This window comes from Parasteatoda tepidariorum, chromosome 3, assembly GCF_982258835.1.
Source record: "Parasteatoda tepidariorum strain Cologne lab strain chromosome 3, Ptep-v5.0, whole genome shotgun sequence".
Classification (NCBI taxonomy): domain Eukaryota; kingdom Metazoa; phylum Arthropoda; class Arachnida; order Araneae; family Theridiidae; genus Parasteatoda; species Parasteatoda tepidariorum.
The window spans coordinates 37,251,166-37,269,575 of NC_141757.1; the positions used below are offsets into that span (position 1 = coordinate 37,251,166).

Genomic DNA, 18,410 nt, shown 5'->3' on the forward strand with positions numbered 1-18,410 from the left:
GACTTTTATGGATAAAATCATTTATATTAAATTTTTGTACGAGATTTTGCCATGCTTTTCTCGTCTTACTAAGGAAAAAGCAATAAATTACGATATTTTGCAAAGAGAACATTTAATTTAAACCTGGCATTAAAAAAATGTTCTACCAGGTTGAAAATTGCTAAGTAGCGTTTTATAAATTTTCATACGTACAATAACAAAAAAGATATTCTGTTAGTTTCGCCATATTAAAAAATTAAATAATAGAGCATTTGTTTTTCACTAATTTAAATTACCATAAGCTAACAAATATTATAAAAAATATGGAGTCAGGAAACTTATGCAAGCCACTTTATTTAGGAATTTATTCAACGCATAAGTTTTATGATTATAGAAATATCATAATGCTATGTAGACAAATGAGGTAATAAACATCTCTTTGTTAAGATAGCATTACATTAGTTTCTTCCTCTACCTTCTTAGCAAAATACGATTCGCTAGGTCTTGCAACTAAGAGGAGAGGATTTAATTCTATGCCAACGGGTAGAACATATTATTTTTGATGCCCAGATTATGACGATTTTAAATTAATACTTTTGATTGCTCACTGATAGCAACAAAAATTAATGGTTTTGGGATTGAAAGCTAAGTTAAGCATAAGATATTTGCAGAAATTTAAAAAATAAATTTCGTTACTGCTCAAAATAGAAATGTTTTGCAATATAATTGTAATTATCTTGGGGGGTGTATCGATCAGTCTTAGTATGAAGCTTTAAATAGTATGCTGATTACATATTTTTTACACTTTTTATATTAAATATTTGATTCATACTTTAAAGCACACAATCATTTATTGGTTGTTTATAATAATCATTTAAAGTTTATTCGTCGATTACTGATTTTCCTGTTAAAAAATATTCAAGTATAGAAGCGTCCCATAAAAACTTAAAAAGTGGTGACTAACGCATAACGTTATTAGGGGTCCTTCAAAAACTTTTCAAGTGGTAGCAAACTACTCATCAAAGCAATTTAAAGTTTTCCTAATTTTGAAACCACTACAATTTAAATAACATACATATAGCGTGTATCAGGCTTCTTTACATGCAATAAGTTTCTAAATCTTTGTTGTGATCAAGAAAAACTTAATATTAAATTTTGAAAACAAAAACTATATATTACAGTATAAATTTCGCTACCGCTTTAAAAGATTTGATGCAGCTTTGGGAGCCCTGTTTTACCATTTTGATTTCAAATTGTAGAATAGGGATTAAAACTTAATCTGAAAAGGCAGAAGAATTGTAGTAGGAGCATTTCATTCGTATTTTATTTTTTCGGAGAAAAAGATTTTAATGACTATAACTACTTTTAAAAGTGATATATATATATATACAAACATTTTTAAATTTTCCACTAGTAAATGTATATTAGGTAACTGTTTATAATACTTAACAGAAAAAGAGTAAAAATTAAATGCCTTTACCTCGATGTATTTATCTTTCCTATATGAGTAATAGCTTTGAAGGATATGAATTGCCCACCTTAACATCTTCGCAAGACTTTAGTAAGCAACGTGAGGGCTAAATCTCAAATTACTGAACAGTCTTTGGCTTAAATAGTTTGCCACTTTTTGGATTTATATGAGACGCTTCTATTTATACTGTGCTGATTTTTTATCTTGTGCTAATGCTAGGGCTTTACATTAAAGACGTTTGCAGTCTATTACAGAATTGTTTAAAATATTTACGAATTTTTAATTGCTCAATATACTTTGTTTATTTTGTGAGATTTTATGCTATTTATGATTAATAAATATTTATTAAATGTTTGAAAATTTATTAAATGTTGGAAATTTATACATTTAGCACTAGGTTTTCGGGACGCGTCATTTTGACGCATTTCGAATTTTATAAGGAAAATTATAAAAGCCGCTTGCATTTTTATTTTATCTCTTGTAATGACTTTTATCCATTGATGGAGGTAAATATATTTTGAAGTCGAATTTCCTCGAAAGCGTTGAAATATTGAAATTCTCTTTGTGGTATACCTATCTCTACGGATATACGTCAATTTGACGCGATCGTAATTTAGACAAAATTTTGAGTAAACATGCAAATATCACATCAATAATAAATAGGAATGTACCGACAATACTTCGATCCGTTATCCGATATTGTTATCTCAAATGAAACAAGTGATAAACAACTGTTGCCGGTAAGCAATAATAGAAAGAACAAACACAGAATGCCAATTGATGTCAGAGTGTCAGATTTTGAAGGTTTCTGTTGCTTAGTTCAAGTATTGAAAAATAAAATACTAGAATATTTCATAAATATATATGTCATATTTAAATTTTTTTCTGATAGTATATAATTACATTGTTTCGCAGAGATGCCAACTGCTCCAGAAAACCGAAAAGAATTTTAAGAAAAGCGGTAAATAACTACGAAGTAAATTTTTCAAATATAAAGCGGTGAATTATATAAGCTTACGAATGAATCAGAAATAGAGGTGGATAAAAATCTACTAAATTGAATTTATTAAACCAAGAATCACAATTGATAAACTGCCACTTTAAAATATATATTTGCTGTCAAATTTTCGCGTGTTCGTAGAGATAGGTATATTAGAAACGTCCTTAAACCTAGTGTTAAGCACAAATCTGATTATAGTTTACATAAGTAAGTTTAATACTGAATTAATTACAACGTCATTAACTTAAATTATGACATAAAAAAATTATTTCTTTCTACTTTTTATCGAAAATCTCACAGGATTCTTAACAGTAAATGCATCTGAACGAAGAAAAAGAATTAATTTTCCTTATCTGATCTGGAGCATAGGTGGAATATGAAACGTTATGAATTCCATATTTGCATTGTTTCAAAACAATTAATTGAAATATGCGCATTACTATGCATTAAAATTTGGCAATTATCTTCTTAATCTTAACTTTTTAAATTGTTTTTATTAATTTAATGGCTTGTGATAGACAGCATAGGAATGGTTAAAACATTTTGGAAATTACCAATGGATTTAAGGCAGTATGAATGAAGAACTGACACACACTTCCCAATGAGGACGTCTTTAAAAAATAAGTCAGTCATATTCACAGAGTTCAATATTCACACAGCATTCTTCAACATAACAGTTCCATTCACTGTATTGATTGGCCTAATTTGTTTTCTCAGCTTTCCATCCGAAAATGCTTTATCTAATGCCATTAAAGGAGACTCGAAGATTAAACCTAGCACCAAAGCTGCCAAGAAGCTGAGGAACATATTATTGAAAAATATGAAGATCTGGAAAGCAAACAAAATAAGAATAGTTAAATATGATATACAAGATTCGGAAAAAGAGAATCACCTCTATGTAACAATTTTTCTTTCAGCAGTAAATGTTTGGGAAGATATTACATGGCAAAACTGTTGTCACAGTTTGAAAAATCATGCTTGAAACTTTTAGAAGTGGGATCCATTTTAGGCCTATAAAAGTTGCATCGAGTAACATTAGTGTAGGTAGTTAAAAACTTTTCTTTTTTAATACCACTAAAATTAAAAAAATATTCTAATACAATTGTTGCAATCCTATAAATTTGTTTATAAAATTGCTAATATTAAAGTTAATAAGCAGTTAATAACATCCTTTTTCTGGTTCTAAGCATTCGTTAACTTGCCAAATACGATAAAATCGTAAATTTGACGAATAAAAATGTGTTTTGGCGAATGATTTTTTCCACTGGAAAGAAAAAAATATATTTAACGCGATCCTCAAAATTACGTCCAAATGAAATTTTCTAAACAAATAAGAAATTTTTATTCAATTACAGTAATTTTCTGTGTTGTCGATACATTTACAGTACGATTACAGTAATTTTCTGTATTGATGCATAACTGCTTAGAATTGGGTCCAAATAATATACGCCAGAAACAAACAACCGAAAAACAGTTTTCCATGGGAAAAAAATATCATAAAATATTAAAATGAAGATTTGCATTTGATGAAGACTTTTGATAGTTGTCTAATTTACTGGCTATAAATTTGAAATCCTTTGCTCGGGCCCTGTTCTTCGCATTTTGATTGATTCGAATTTTAAATGGGTGAATCAGACATCATTATTAAAAGATTCAAGCGATTTAAAAAACTTTTAACTATAGTAAGATTGTAATATTTATGTCAGATTCAAATCATCATATGAAATGCAACATTATTGTACTCATATCGGGATGAAACTGCTAAAGAGTAGACGTAATTATACTCATTGTGCAAGTTTTACTAATGAATTCGCTACCAATTTACTAAATGTTAGTAGAACGGTGAACAGTTTGCATCCCTGAAGTAAAGCCATGTTGAGCCTGTTAAAAAGTTGGCCAAAGTAACCGAAAATCTACAAATTTTAGTTCGCAGTTCTCAACCATTTTTTAATATTTTGTCGAATTCGGATCAGTTGGCATTTCTGTTGGTCGATGTAAATTTTATAAAGGTAAAAAGGACCCCACTTCTAAACGCTCCAAGCATGATCTTTCAAACTGCGTCAACAGTTTTGCAATGTAAAATCTTCAAAAACATTTACTTCTAAAAGAATGATTGTTTACATAGAGTTAGAAATCTTTTTATATTTTTGTCACAATAATAGCATTACAAGTCACTAAATTAAGATAAGGAAAATCAGATATAGTTTGTCTAAGGGAAGAACTCCTCCCACCACAAAATCTTTAGGTGGTCTGCTGCTGTGGGAACAAGAACAGCGCATTTTAAGGAGGGTAGCTTCTCCTCAATTTAGGGCTAACACAATAGACGAACGAAAAAGATTCTGTTTCTCTCGCTCGAGCTAAAACTTATTTGAAATAGTTATACCTCGTTGCCATAGTCATCGCCACGGGTCCAGACGAATGGCAAAGGGAGTTCTTGCTTTAGACAAACTATAATTTATAACTGATCCGTGGTGGCGCAGGGTATAGAGCGTTTGCCTTCCAAAAAGGTGAACCGGATTTGAATCACAGCGATTGCTGGTAGATGCGAATTCTGCACCCTGCACGTACCGAACACATTGCTGACGTAAAAATATCCTCAAAGGTAAATGGGTTAGAATCCCCTCTCCGTCATGCAAATCGTGGGAGGTTTTTGTGGTTTTCCTCTCCATGTAACGCAAATGCAGGATAGTTCCATCAAAAATTCTTTCACGTAGGCACATTTTTCCCAATGCTTGATCCAGGAGTTCGCTTGTCTTCTGGATTGGGTTAAAAGTTACAAGGCTGCGGAATTGAACATTAGCTGTCGTAAACCCAGAAATTAGGCTGGAACCCTACCATGAGCTCCTGGGCTGAGTTCCATGAGCTGAGTTTCTTAGCTGGAATTAGAACCGGTTTCATTCCAACCAGTCTCTGGCACTTAGAATCGTCGTTCCAAGAGGGAATCAAGGGATTTGTTGATCATTTTAAACATGCCGGTCAATCTTGCAGGGAATGGTGAATTTTTGAGGACTAAATACGATATTTCGCCGATGAATGACTTAATTTTTTTCGATTTCTTAAGAGAAGATAACAAAATTTCTAAAAGATAAACGTGTCCGAACCATTTTCGAGACGATAATTAAAAGAGAAATGTTTTGTTTCATTAGTATGTGTAAACGAAAAGATACTTTCAGAGTTAACTAAGAAATTACGGCAAACTAAATATAATTATGCTCTCATTATATGATAATTGTTACTATTTTTATGTTATATTACTTGGGATATATTGGGATATTATCTGGGATATATTACTTGACCAATACCTTTTTTTGAAGTTCCAATCATTTCTTTTTTAATTTTCTTTCGATGAACTTTTAATTCAACAGTATTTAACTTCATTCCGAACGATGGTTTTTATACTATATACAGATGGCAGCAAATTTAAAAGAATTTGTTACAGGCATGATGTATTATAAAGTAAACACTTTATTTATAATAAGAAATGCGAAAAAGAATAACGGGAAAAGTAAATAGAATAAAAATGCTTCGAATCGGTAATGAAATATGTACTTATTTCTTGTTTTACTCATTTTAAATTTTTTTATTCTCATTCTTCCATTAAAATATATACTATAAAAGCTGTGTAAGTAGTTTCTTGAACTATAATTTTTAAGTATTTCAAACGTGTAATGATTTTACAAATCACGAAATTTTTTTTACACAAATCTATAAATTAATTTCTTGTGAACATATTTATCTAACTATCAGTAAAAAGAGTCACTTTAATAATGTAACAAATAAACCAAAGTAATAAGCAAAGTAGAGACTTTAGTCATTCATATCGTTACAAATTTAATTGAAAACTAATGAACTTTTCTGAAATTAAGTTAATTTCTAAGAGACCGATAGGTAAACGTTAATTTTTTGTCTGATAAAATTTGATTTCTTTCTGGCAATCAGCTTTGATTTGAAAACTAGTATAATTAGTAATCAATCTACACGCAGTACTCAGGCACGAAATTTTGAATCTTAATTCAGTAAAATATGATCATTATTTTAAGAGTTGTACTTCTTAAAAAATATTTAAAACAAATAGTGAAACGTATTAAAGGATATATCAGAAATATTTATTATGAAAAAATGGTTTTATCCAATGAATTATACATGATAAATATGACAGTTTTTAATTACTAAAATTATATGTATAAATTAAAGAATATTTCGAAGTATTCGCAGTTTGTTTTTTTAGTCTAATGAAAACAAAAAACATTATAAAAAGAAAACAATAAATCGTTAAAAATATTATCCAAATAGCAGAAGCTCGTTTCGTTTTACTCATGCTAAGGCTGCCAAACTTAAATAGAAAATCTTAAGTAAATTGTGTGATTGGTTAAATTTTAGCCACGCCCTGAGAGAGAGTTATCGTGGAATGTCTGATTCCAAGGGAGTGTTCATGGTGCGGTATTGAACGTTCATGGAACCAAGCTTTCCCAGTTTCTCCTTCCAGCCGGGAATCTTCATTCCATTCCCGGTAGCTCATGGTAGGGCCCCCCTAGCTGTTCAATGACGGTTATAAAATAAAATAACCTTTATTTTTTAACTGTCATTTATTAACTGTCAATTTTTATCCATCATTTATTTAATAACTTAATTTTTATTTTTTCAGAACAATGCAATGGCATAATTCACGAAGTAAACTTGTCTTTACGATTTTCCCCAAGTAACGTTCCCTAGTTTTTTTTAATTATATGACCCTTTTTATAAACTTATTCCTGACTGTTCAATTCAGCAGTTTTAGAAAGAGATGTATCCTGTCGTGGCTAAAATTCTTACCTAATAAAATTTGAAGGAATACATTTGGAATAACATCATTTAATGACACTTAATAATGGTTTATGAGGTTAAATATCCATATTCTGTGATTTAGTCATAATCTTTACAGTGATAAATTTTTTAGAACTGTCGTATAACTGCCGACTCAAATTTGAGTTTATGACTACCAATGTTCAACTCCATTCAATTTGTAATTTTGAACCCAAAACAGAAAACTCCTGTATCAAGCATAGAGGCAAATTAGGGTTATCTACTCCGTCGTTTAAGTTTATTATTAATAAGGGTTAGAATGGGACAGTTTAAAGGTGTGGTTAATATTTGAAAAAAAAAACTTATAAAATTAAATAGGTAGTTAATATATGATACAAGTGAACATATTTCTATGTAAACTATCTTTCCTTTGACACCGAATGTTCTGCAAAATTTTATAGAGCAAATCTGTTGCCAGATTATGAAAGAATTTATTTTACATGCTTCTTGAAGCTTAGAGAAATGACGTACATTTTACCCATGCAAAATACGGTTGTTGTAGTTAATTTACGTCGCACTAGAGCTGCACAATGGGCAATTGACGACGGTCTAGGAAACATCCCTGAGGATGATCCGAAGACAAGCCATCACAATTTTGATCCTCTGTAAAGGGGATGGCACCCCCGCTTCGGTAGCCCAATGACCTACGCGCGAAGTCGAGGACCCATACTGCACACCCTCGGTCCCTACGCAGACTGATCCAAGTGGTCTCCCACCCGCACACTGACCGCAGCCAGTGATGCTTGACTTCGGTGATCTTCTGGGAACCGTGTCTTAACGATCAGTCCACTGCGGGACTGCAAAATACGGATCAATCAAATAATATGTATTAGATCGTGACAGGGTAAACCAACCAGTGAATGAACATTTCATGTATATTGATTAAAAATAAGAATTTTGAAGTTTTTCTTTAGATCGATTGGTAACAATAGCTTACTGCCAAACAATAGGAAGTCATGTAGCAATGTTTTGGATTACCTGGTCAACTAGACTTCGCTGGAAAAAAGTTTGAATTTTGTCAGGATCCTGATTCCTCTCCCACGCATTTGATTGACCCCTTGACCTGAGGGTCAGAGGGTGAAGGACACTGGAGGTGTCGTCCCCTACCTTGGGGGTGGAGCAAAGGACTGTTTCTTATGGGAAAGAGGATTTTTTAGAGACGAGATTAGTTTTGAACGCCGAAGAGTAGAGTTGTAATTGAACGATGATAGATTTAGTATGAACAAAAAGAAAGGGAGCAGTTGCGCTCCAAAAACATTATACTCAACAGCTCATGTATCTATTTGTAACTTTTCTGTAAATAATTCTATAATCAAGAATTTAATAATAAATAAGCTATAATTGAAATAATCCTTGGTCATCCTTAATGAGGAGTCTTTAAAAACGAACCAAGAGACAAAATGTCTCACAAATTGTCGCAGCCTGACAGGATTCTCGCCTGGATGGAAGGAAGATTGCTATGCTAGTGAAAAGAATCATCGCCGATGCCCACTATGAGAAATGCCGAGTACAGAGTGTTGCCTGATGGAGTTTTAGTCAGGATGGAAGGAAGACTGCTATGCTAGTGAAAAGAATCATCGCCGATGCCCATTTAAGTTCCGAGTGAAAGAGATAGGAAAGATTGCCTGAAGGAAAGGGTGATGGCGGACTGACAACATCGACGGGAGTTGAAGAGACGGTACTGGAAAGGGACTATTATCGCCGGAGGCGATAGGAAGCCAGCGCTACCCCCCGTGACCGGTGGCCATAGAGTGTGGTTTCAACATCGACTCTCTGACAAAGAGGACAATTGAAAAGATAATAAAGGGAGGTAAGCTTTATCTCATGCATGAAAAGATAAATTACACGCTCACATTTCTGGGTAGAAGTTTAACAAAAAGGGTAGTTAGTTAAGGGGATAAGTTTATTTTGTTTTGGTTTAAAGTCAACCTGATGTGTTATTTTATTTGAGCTTAAGGGATTGGCCAGTTAGCGATAGTATTGTTTGTGTGATTAATGAGTATGATTATTATTGATAAGTATAATAAGTAAGGATTTGATGTTTTTTTTTTAAGTAACTTAGTGGTTGGTTTGTTAAGAGTGTAATTTTTTTTATTGCTTTATTAAGAGTATATATGAAAGAAGAAGAGTATTGATTTAATAACTTGTAAAAAAGTGTAGGATTATTTAAAGATTGTGTTTTTATATGTCAATAGCGATCTGAGTAAACAAGATTCTTGGCTTATTATTATTTAGTAGTGATTATTATTTATAATGCATTCTGTTAAAATAATTTTGGACCGGAAAAAAGGTCAAGGAAGGGGTTTGCTTTTGTTTAAATGATGAAATCGTTAATTATTACGACGGTAGAATGTACGAAATTTAAGAGTTTTAATTTTGGGGAAAGTAAAAGTGTATATTTTAGGTGTAACAAAAGAGTACGAAATTGTATTATTTTGCAATGAAAGTTGAAAAGAGTAATTTGTATTTCTGTGCATTAAGAAGTAATGTTTGAATATTGCATGTTTTGAATATTGCATGATACAAATTGTATTGTATATGTTTGGTTTACATATGAGGTATTAAATTTCATAATAGAAGGTCGGTGTATGAGAATGAGGGAAAGTGTTGCTAAGTTTTATTTTTTTAAGGTTCATTTTTAAATAGGGGTATATTTTTTTTTGTGTTTAAGAAATTAAATTTATATCGTCAGCATGAGTTTTCTTGCAAGAGCAAAAAAGGAAGATCTGATAGTGCTAGCTAAGGAGGAGTTTGGGATAACGGTTCCTGAGAACGCCAAACTTATTGAGATAAGGGCGTTGATCACCGAGTGTTCAGGTTACGAGGAGCAATTTACTAAAGATGTTTTGAGTGGGATTAAAGAGGAGCGGGAACGGAAGGAGGAACAGAAACAGGAACGGGAGCGAGAGGATCGGGAACGAGAGGAGCGGAAGCAGGAACGGGAGCATGAGTTAAAAATGAAAGAATTAGAGGTGAGGGGTGCAAATAAGGGGAATGATCTTCCGGAGAAGGACAATAGTACAAACCAAGACAACACTTTTCATAGACACTTAAACACTTTGACTAAGGCATTAGGGGAACCTCCGACAAAGGCGGAGGAATGGGGCTTTTATTTTAAAGATGCGGAGTATTTTCTGAATTTCTATAAGGTGCCCGAGGAATATAGAGGGAGAATAATGGTGGTAGCTTTAAGGGGCAAAGTAAGGGGGCTGAGCTCAAATCTAGCGGAAGGGGATTTGGAAAGTTTTGAAAAAATTAAAGAAATCACACTGAAAGAATTTAGAATAACTCCCCTTCAGCATAAAAACAATTTTGATAACTGCTACAGAAGGATTAACGAGTCTTATACTCAATTCGGCGTTAAAATTAAGGACTCCTTAGAGATCTATATGGAGTCGAGGGGGGTCACGACATTAGAACAATTGAAGGAATTGGTAGTGGCAGATAGGATAAAAGATAGTTTACCTCAGGAGCTGAAATCCCACATATATTTGAAGGAATCAGATGGATGGTTGGGAGTGTCAGATTTAGGGCAAGAGTTAGATAATGTAGTGGCGGCAAGACCCCATAACCTTGACGTAGGATTCCGAAATAGGGGAGGGAAAATGGGTGAAAAGCGGGCTCCGGAATACAGAGGTCACGAGACAAGTAGAAGGATTTTCCAAGCCGAAACAATAAGTAGGAATAAAAACAATTTAACGGAACAATTTAGGAAGGGGATCCCAGAAATACCAGCAAGAAATAGTGGGAACGGGGGAGGATGGACCCCAAAATGTTTTAATTGTAACGAAGAAGGGCATTTAAAGAGGGCTTGTCCGAAAATATATCGGATGAGCATCTATCGAGAAAACATGAATAGATTGGAAAGGAGAGGATTAAACCCAATGGCAGTGGGAGTGGCTGGATTAAATTTGGAGGATGCAAGGACGAAGGGAGAGGTAGATCTAACAAGAGCAGATTTCGCAATTGACAATGTTTGTTTTTCAGGTGTTATAGATAGTGGGGCGGAAATCAGTGTTGTGAAGCAGTCCTTCATTCCTGAGAAATATTTACAATCAGGGGGGACGCTCTTTCTAAGACCAGCTGTGGGACCAGCCGTGAGAGCAAAGCTTGTAACTGTGCCTATAAGGAGAGGGGGGAGAGAAAAAGAGATAAAGTCATATGTCGAAATCCCAGTAGCGGTGGTAGAGAATTTGAATGAAACGGCTGCTCTGATTACCCCAAAAGTATTTCGGTTACTAAATGAGCAGTCTTTGAGGGACAGCGGAGGGAAGAGTCAAGAGGAGGGGGGCGATAGAAGTATTCTAGCTATAGGTAAGGAAACGGAAAGGGGAGAAGACGAAGAAGCGCGGAGTACCCCAGTGGATCCGGGGGCGGTCAGCGAAGGAATAGAAATAGGGGAAGGAATTATAAACCCTAGCGAAAATATCCCAGTAGTGGTCAGAAGTGAAAATGAGGCGACAGTGATAAGGTCAAGGGAGTTTAAAATATTAGAGGAGCAGGCTTTTGAAAACGCAGGAGATGAACGGTGGGGAGAAGAGTGGGAGAAAAAGACGATCTGTTCTGAGGGAAAAGAACAAGGAGGGAACAAGGGGATTGAGACTAAGGACACTGACCTTGCTTGCGAGAATTCGGACGGGAGAGGAGTGCGAATCACTCCGGGGGGTCTCGAGGTGTTGGAGATGGAGTCAAACGGGGGAGGGGACGAAGATCCACCATGTATTTTAATGAATCCGGAGTGTGGGGAGAAAGTAGGGGGTGGAGATAAGGAATCACCCTTTTCTCATGGCCAAAGACTTAAAAAAGAGCAGGTGCAGGGCTCGGAATTTGAAGGAATGTTAGAGGAAGTGAGGGAGGATTTTAAAGGCAAAGAAGTTTGTGGTCAGCGAGGGGTTGGAGTGAAAGTTATAAGTCCAATTAACGCGTTGAAGAGGATGGAGTTGTCCTGTGAGAAAAGAAAGGGAGATAGCGAAGGCGCGATTGAACCTAAACCTCCAGGGGTTGCGAGGGGTGTAAAATGGCTTAGGTATCCTAAGAAGGAGTTGTACACAGCGGCGAATTCAAACACTCCCGATATCAGAATTAAAACCCGTAAGGTGCAGGTGAAAATAAGGATTGGATTTCAGAAAGGGGGGTCGGAAAGAAAAAGTAGAGCAAAAGAGTTAGCTAGTCACTTAAGAGGAAGTGGTATGGAAAGAGATATGTTCCAGGGGATTAGGTCAATGAACTTGAAAGAGTGGACATTTGGGCAATTTGGACGGTTAATTTTGTATGCTAATTATTATTATTTGTTAGGCAGGAATTTTGGACATGACTTTAAGGATTTTATTTTGATGGAATTTTATAAATGGATTTTGGCATGGATATTTATTTTTGGCCTGATAAAAGTGATTTTAATGTTTTGATTGTAAAAATATTAGGTTCTTTTATGCTATGTTTTGATTTTGTATTTATTAGTCTGTCAAGTGTCCTAAGTGTAATTTTATGTTTAATAAGGTATAATGCGGCCAATCTCTTTTGCGCACGGGAATGTGTGCGTGTTATTGTTTTTTGGTGCAGGGATGGGCTTGCATTGTTTTTAGGTTTCACCTGTACGACCAGGAAAGAAGGTCGAACTAGATGAAACCGGGGGGGGAGGTGTCAGGATCCTGATTCCTCTCCCACGCATTTGATTGACCCCTTGACCTGAGGGTCAGAGGGTGAAGGACACTGGAGGTGTCGTCCCCTACCTTGGGGGTGGAGCAAAGGACTGTTTCTTATGGAAAGAGGATTTTTTAGAGACGAGATTAGTTTTGAACGCCGAAGAGTAGAGTTGTAATTGAACGATGATAGATTTAGTATGAACAAAAAGAAAGGGAGCAGTTGCGCTCCAAAAACATTATACTCAACAGCTCATGTATCTATTTGTAACTTTTCTGTAAATAATTCTATAATCAAGAATTTAATAATAAATAAGCTATAATTGAAATAATCCTTGGTCATCCTTAATGAGGAGTCTTTAAAAACGAACCAAGAGACAAAATGTCTCACAAATTTGTTATTATCTCTGCAACACCTTGTTTCTTTGAAAAAAATATAAGGTGAGTGTTTGTATTTATACGTTTGAAGTGGAATTAATTGCGTGTAATAGTTTTATTTTTCTCACTGTGAAAATGAGAATTCAAAATATAGTTATTGAAGTAACGTTTTATTTTTTTTAAGCACCATAGCATAATAAAGTACTGAGATAAGGGGGTGTTTATTCACTGGATCACCAAACGATGAAAAACCAGTGAAGGAGCAAGTGTTCCTTTACTGGTTTTTTTTCTAAGTTAATGAAAATTAAAGATAAACTTTAATTTTCTTGTACCTTTAGTGATGTTCCGCATCAAAAGTATGTTAAAAATGCGAAAAACAACTTCTAACCAGTGAGGGAACAGGCATGTTCCTTTACTGGGCATAGATTTCCCAGTGAATGAACAGTATGTGTTAATATGTTGACACTTTAATTTTCAATTCATGATTACAAAAAACAGCTAACATTTTCCAAGTAATTATATGTTATAATTTCAAGAATAGGCTTGTTTTTAAATATTTGTGTGGCTTATAAATTCATAAAGAGCATTAAAAAATAACCAAAATTAAGTGTTCCTTTACTGGGCAATTTTGTGTTCCTTCCCTGGTAAGAGCTGTTCCTTCACTTGGTCTTCTTACTACATGTTATTTGAACCTCCAAAACTTTAAAACAATATTATGTATGTTCTCTACAATTTTTTTACATAATTTGCAATTAGTAACAAATATGTTGACACTGTCATTTAACTAAAATTACGAATTTTGAAATTAATATGATTTTTTAAAAGGCAAACGAAGCTTAAGTGTTCCTTCACTGGTTAGTTTACCCTATATAATTTTTAAAATTGTTTTTATAAATATTGTGAAAATAGTTTTATAAATATAGTATATTAAAAACTGAAAAGCTTTTAACTTCTTATGCTCATTTAATTCAATGCAATTTTTTTAAAAATAAAAATGACATTATTTCTAAAAACTTCAAGCATGATTTCGAATTGTGCCGACATTTTTACCACATAAAATCTTACACAACATTTGCTTCTAAAAGAAAAATTATTTACATAGAGTTTTTAGATAATTTTTTACAATCCCGGAAACTTTTTGATCTTGCTACTTTGTCTTCAGAAATAGAATTACTATATCTAAAAAATTGTTGTAGATACAGAAAATATTTTTCTAGTCGTAGCAATTAAATGTAATGCATTAAAATTTTAATTAATCAGAATTTATTCTACCACTAATTATAAACTGTTAAAATAGATGTAAAGAGCAGCTACTACGTTTAATTGTATCATATTCGATTTATTGCACTCTTGTAATGAAGCGGAGACCGTGTACAAGAGCAAAGTATTCAACGTAAAGAAAATCAAGCAAAATTATTTAGCTATATTCTTAAGATTTAGCAAAACAGGGTTCCCAAGATCTGGAAATTTTTTTTAAGTCGTTGCAAAAGTGAGATATATCTAGATGTTTTAAGCCATCAATAAATATTTAATTTAAAGGAAATATATATGAGTGCGAAAAATAATTCTGGTATCATTTCGTAATTCACAAATGAAAAATAAATGTAAGCATTTTTTAGTAATAGTATTGAAAAATCGTAGCTACCACTCATTTATTTTTTTAAGGTCATGATGAAACTGTAAATGGTTTATAAGAAATTCAATATGTTTCAAGAATTTCTGCTTTTTTTTCACTTCTACTGAGAAAAATAAATTAACGATAACAGCAATTGTTGGAGAGTATGTTGCTATGAAAGTTATGACTTAACACATTTTGATTTTTCCAGGTCGTAGCACCCTTATGATATAATATACTACTTTAACCATATAGTAAAAGGAATCGGAAAATTAGATGAATTCCAAATAGATAGTTTCTATATTTGGTATGATATTATGTTTTAGGAACTTTATTTGACATATATTTGTAAGGATTTTATTTATTTAATAGACTTTTTTGTACAAGATCTTACCATTGTCCGATGTCCCAAAAGCATTGATTGCCTTACGGACCCACTATAAATATACATTAAACCATAATGAATGAGGTACACCATGTAAGTTAATCTTGCGAATGGTACAAAGCCTTCCCAACTCAGAAAACTGTTGATGATTCCTGAAAAATAAAAGTAAAAACGATTATTAACCCATCTTGAGACAGCTTTTTTTTTAAGCAGACAGTACTATTTTTCGAAAAATACTTGAAATTGCCATCACAGAAGGTTAATTGTTAGCTAATTGTTAGTTAATTGTTACATACCAGCCAATTTTTAATCCTTTCGAGGTTGATTTTGCCCTGTGGTAGTAAAATGGAAGTTGTACTTTTAGGCAGAGACAAATACGTTTTATTTTGAAAAATCTTAAGCAAGCAAGCATGTTTGTATCACATATTAATGTATATGCTTTATTTTTTTTAAGAATACTGCTGATCAGAAACATAAAACTTAAGTTTATAAATGTAAGGATAGCATACATTTACTACCAGGTTAAATAAAAGCAAAATTTTCACTCGAAATGCGTATAAGTTGGCAGGTATGCATTTATTTATATGAGAATACTATAGTGATGTGCGAAAAACGAACGAATCGATATTTTAATCAACTCTTTTTTGTGAATCGATTCATCAAGTTCGCTTTTCAGTCGATTCTTTTTGTCAATAATAATTTAAGAATCAATTCTTTTTGTTAATATTTGGTATTCTACACTGTATCAGCTTATTTAGAGTTAGTACTTATACTTGCTAAACATCCGCATATGCATTTCCTACAACATTTCGTTTATACAATTGGAGCATGCTAAAAACCCAACGCAGTCGACTAGACACAGGTCCATTCTCACTCGATGATCATGTCAATGACAATCTAATTGGTTGAAAATATTTACACGTGAAAAACTTGCCAATAAGGTACTCGTATGTATGAGATTTTTCGCAAGCGAAAAAATCGCATCCAATATGAATGGCCCCGATTTCAATGTTAGCGCACCACCGGTCTCGAGAGGTAATTAATAAAACGGACTCATTTGAAGAATGAAGGGAATTGAAAATGGTTATTAATGCAATGCGTACTGCATTCTGATGCAGTGAAAAGTGTCCATTGCTCTATTTTTTTCTTTTCACCTACGAAATTAATTAACTCTATTGATAAGCAGCAATTTAAAAATGGCAACAACTGAAAAGCTGTCTTCTACAGTTTTGATTCTTCCTTTCAAATAAAAAGAAATTAAAGGTGTGAAGCCCAGATATTACTTTTCAGTACTTTAGTATTAAAGAGCGTATTTTTTCATAAGCAAGGTTAACTTTCAATTTATAAATTTCAGTAAAAGTAAAGCAAAGCAGAGTTTTATGTTATCGTTTATGCAATGCCAAGAAAACAATTGAGAGCTATAGAAAATGAAACAGTTGCGCTGATTGGGTAATGAACTGAAGTATGAATGCAAACCTCTGATTGGATGAAAATGAGTTGAAAGGGAGGAAAGGAATCGAATAAACGATTCAATGAACTGTTGGTCTATCTCTTAGCATTAAATGAATCATGAAACTAAATAATTCGATTGTTTCGAACTGTTTCCTATCCCTTAACATTGAAATCGGTTCAAAGAGTTCAATTGAACTTCTAAACAATTCATTTGAGTCGTTTCGTATCTCTTAACATTGAAATCGTTCAAAAAGTTGATTTGGACTTCTAATCGGTTGTTTTTAGTCGTTTTCCCATACCGTACCCTTTGGGGACGGGTAATTAATAAAAGCATTCCTACAAAATCAGAATCAAGATGTAAATAAATAAAAAACGGTTGCTTAAATGTTGGCGTTGCTAATTTGACAGACTTACTTTGCTTTTACTTTAATAATTGTTAGTTTAATCACATGTATAATCAATGTTAGTTCAAAGTATAACTAAATAATTTTATTTTGAACTAAAGTAATGGTGAATTAAATAAATCAAACAATTTTAACCCCACCCACAAATAAACTGCTAAAGAACTACTTTGGTTACCAGTTTTATCTTCTTACCCTGATTGATACGGTTTTGTGCTGGCACGTATTTGTGACAGTCGGTGAGAAAGAGTTAACATTACATTCGATTCATTGAACTGTGTAAACGATTCTTTGAGTTGGTTATTCGATTCATTTGAGCGTCTTTATATCTTTTAACATTAAAGGAACTGTTTTGTGAAGCGAATCGATTCTTTTCAGTATTATTTTATTTTCTAAAATTAAAGGATACCTACAGTGGGTTCTTTGGAATATTTTTTGGCAAATTTACTGAATATTCAATTCACATCCTTTCACTTTTTCAATTATAAATCCAGTGATTCTGTTAAAACAAAAAATTTTCGTTTTCTTAGGGGGGAGGGGATGAGGCAATTTTTAAAATCTCTTTTGGTAGGAGATCAGTAATATGTCATACCACTCTATACGATTGTTTTTCCTTACTGTAGTTTGTCATTTGAAAATAAAGTACGAATTGACAAACGAGGAAATATTAGACTTTCATGGCTTCCTAAATAACTAAAAAAAAATTATTTTAATAAAAAGAAATGTGTCTGCATATGTTTTTATCTTTGCATTTTTGTTGTCTTCGTAAAGCGAAAATTCAATTGGGTGGTGTAAGTACGGTATCTCCCCATCAGCCTTGGAGGAATAGGTACCCCTGTTAATCGAATTTTTGAATCGGTTATTTATTTATTATTTTTGTTTAAGTTTTAAAACGCAATTTAAACTATTTATTATTTTATTTCAGGTCATACATTTTGAAATTTTTTTTTCATTATATGTGAATTTACCGCTTTATTTTTTTACGAATATCTTTATTATTAATTATCGGACTTTATATTGACCAATTTTAAAACAAAAAAAAATTACTTTTTCATAAAATTGTATTTTCTGACAAATATTATAAAAAATTAGAAACATTAAAATTCTAAAAAAAATATGGTTACGTGGAAAAGTCACAGGTGTTACACAAGATAGTAGTTTTATTGCCATCCAACTAGAACATTCAGCTTCTGCACTCTAGATTAAAAGCGGTTCCCAAATGGTATTTCGGGGAACCCTAGGGTTCCG

At 33.0% G+C, this 18,410-nt stretch overlaps 1 protein-coding gene across 4 annotated transcripts in view; it reads right to left on the reverse strand.

Moving 5' to 3' along the window:
- Positions 1-2,924: 2,924 nt before the first annotated feature.
- The window catches only part of LOC107445356 (nose resistant to fluoxetine protein 6), a 70,721-nt gene continuing 55,235 nt past the window's right edge, over positions 2,925-18,410 (reverse strand). For all 4 annotated transcript variants that reach the window (XM_087159099.1, XM_087159097.1, XM_087159098.1 and 1 more), the window contains 2 exons: positions 15,319-15,461; positions 2,925-3,278 (listed from right to left, as the gene is read on the reverse strand). In XM_087159099.1, coding sequence (XP_087015225.1) covers positions 3,102-3,278; positions 15,319-15,461 — 320 coding nt within the window. In that variant the 3' untranslated portion in view covers positions 2,925-3,101. The remainder of the gene's footprint in view (positions 3,279-15,318; positions 15,462-18,410) is intronic.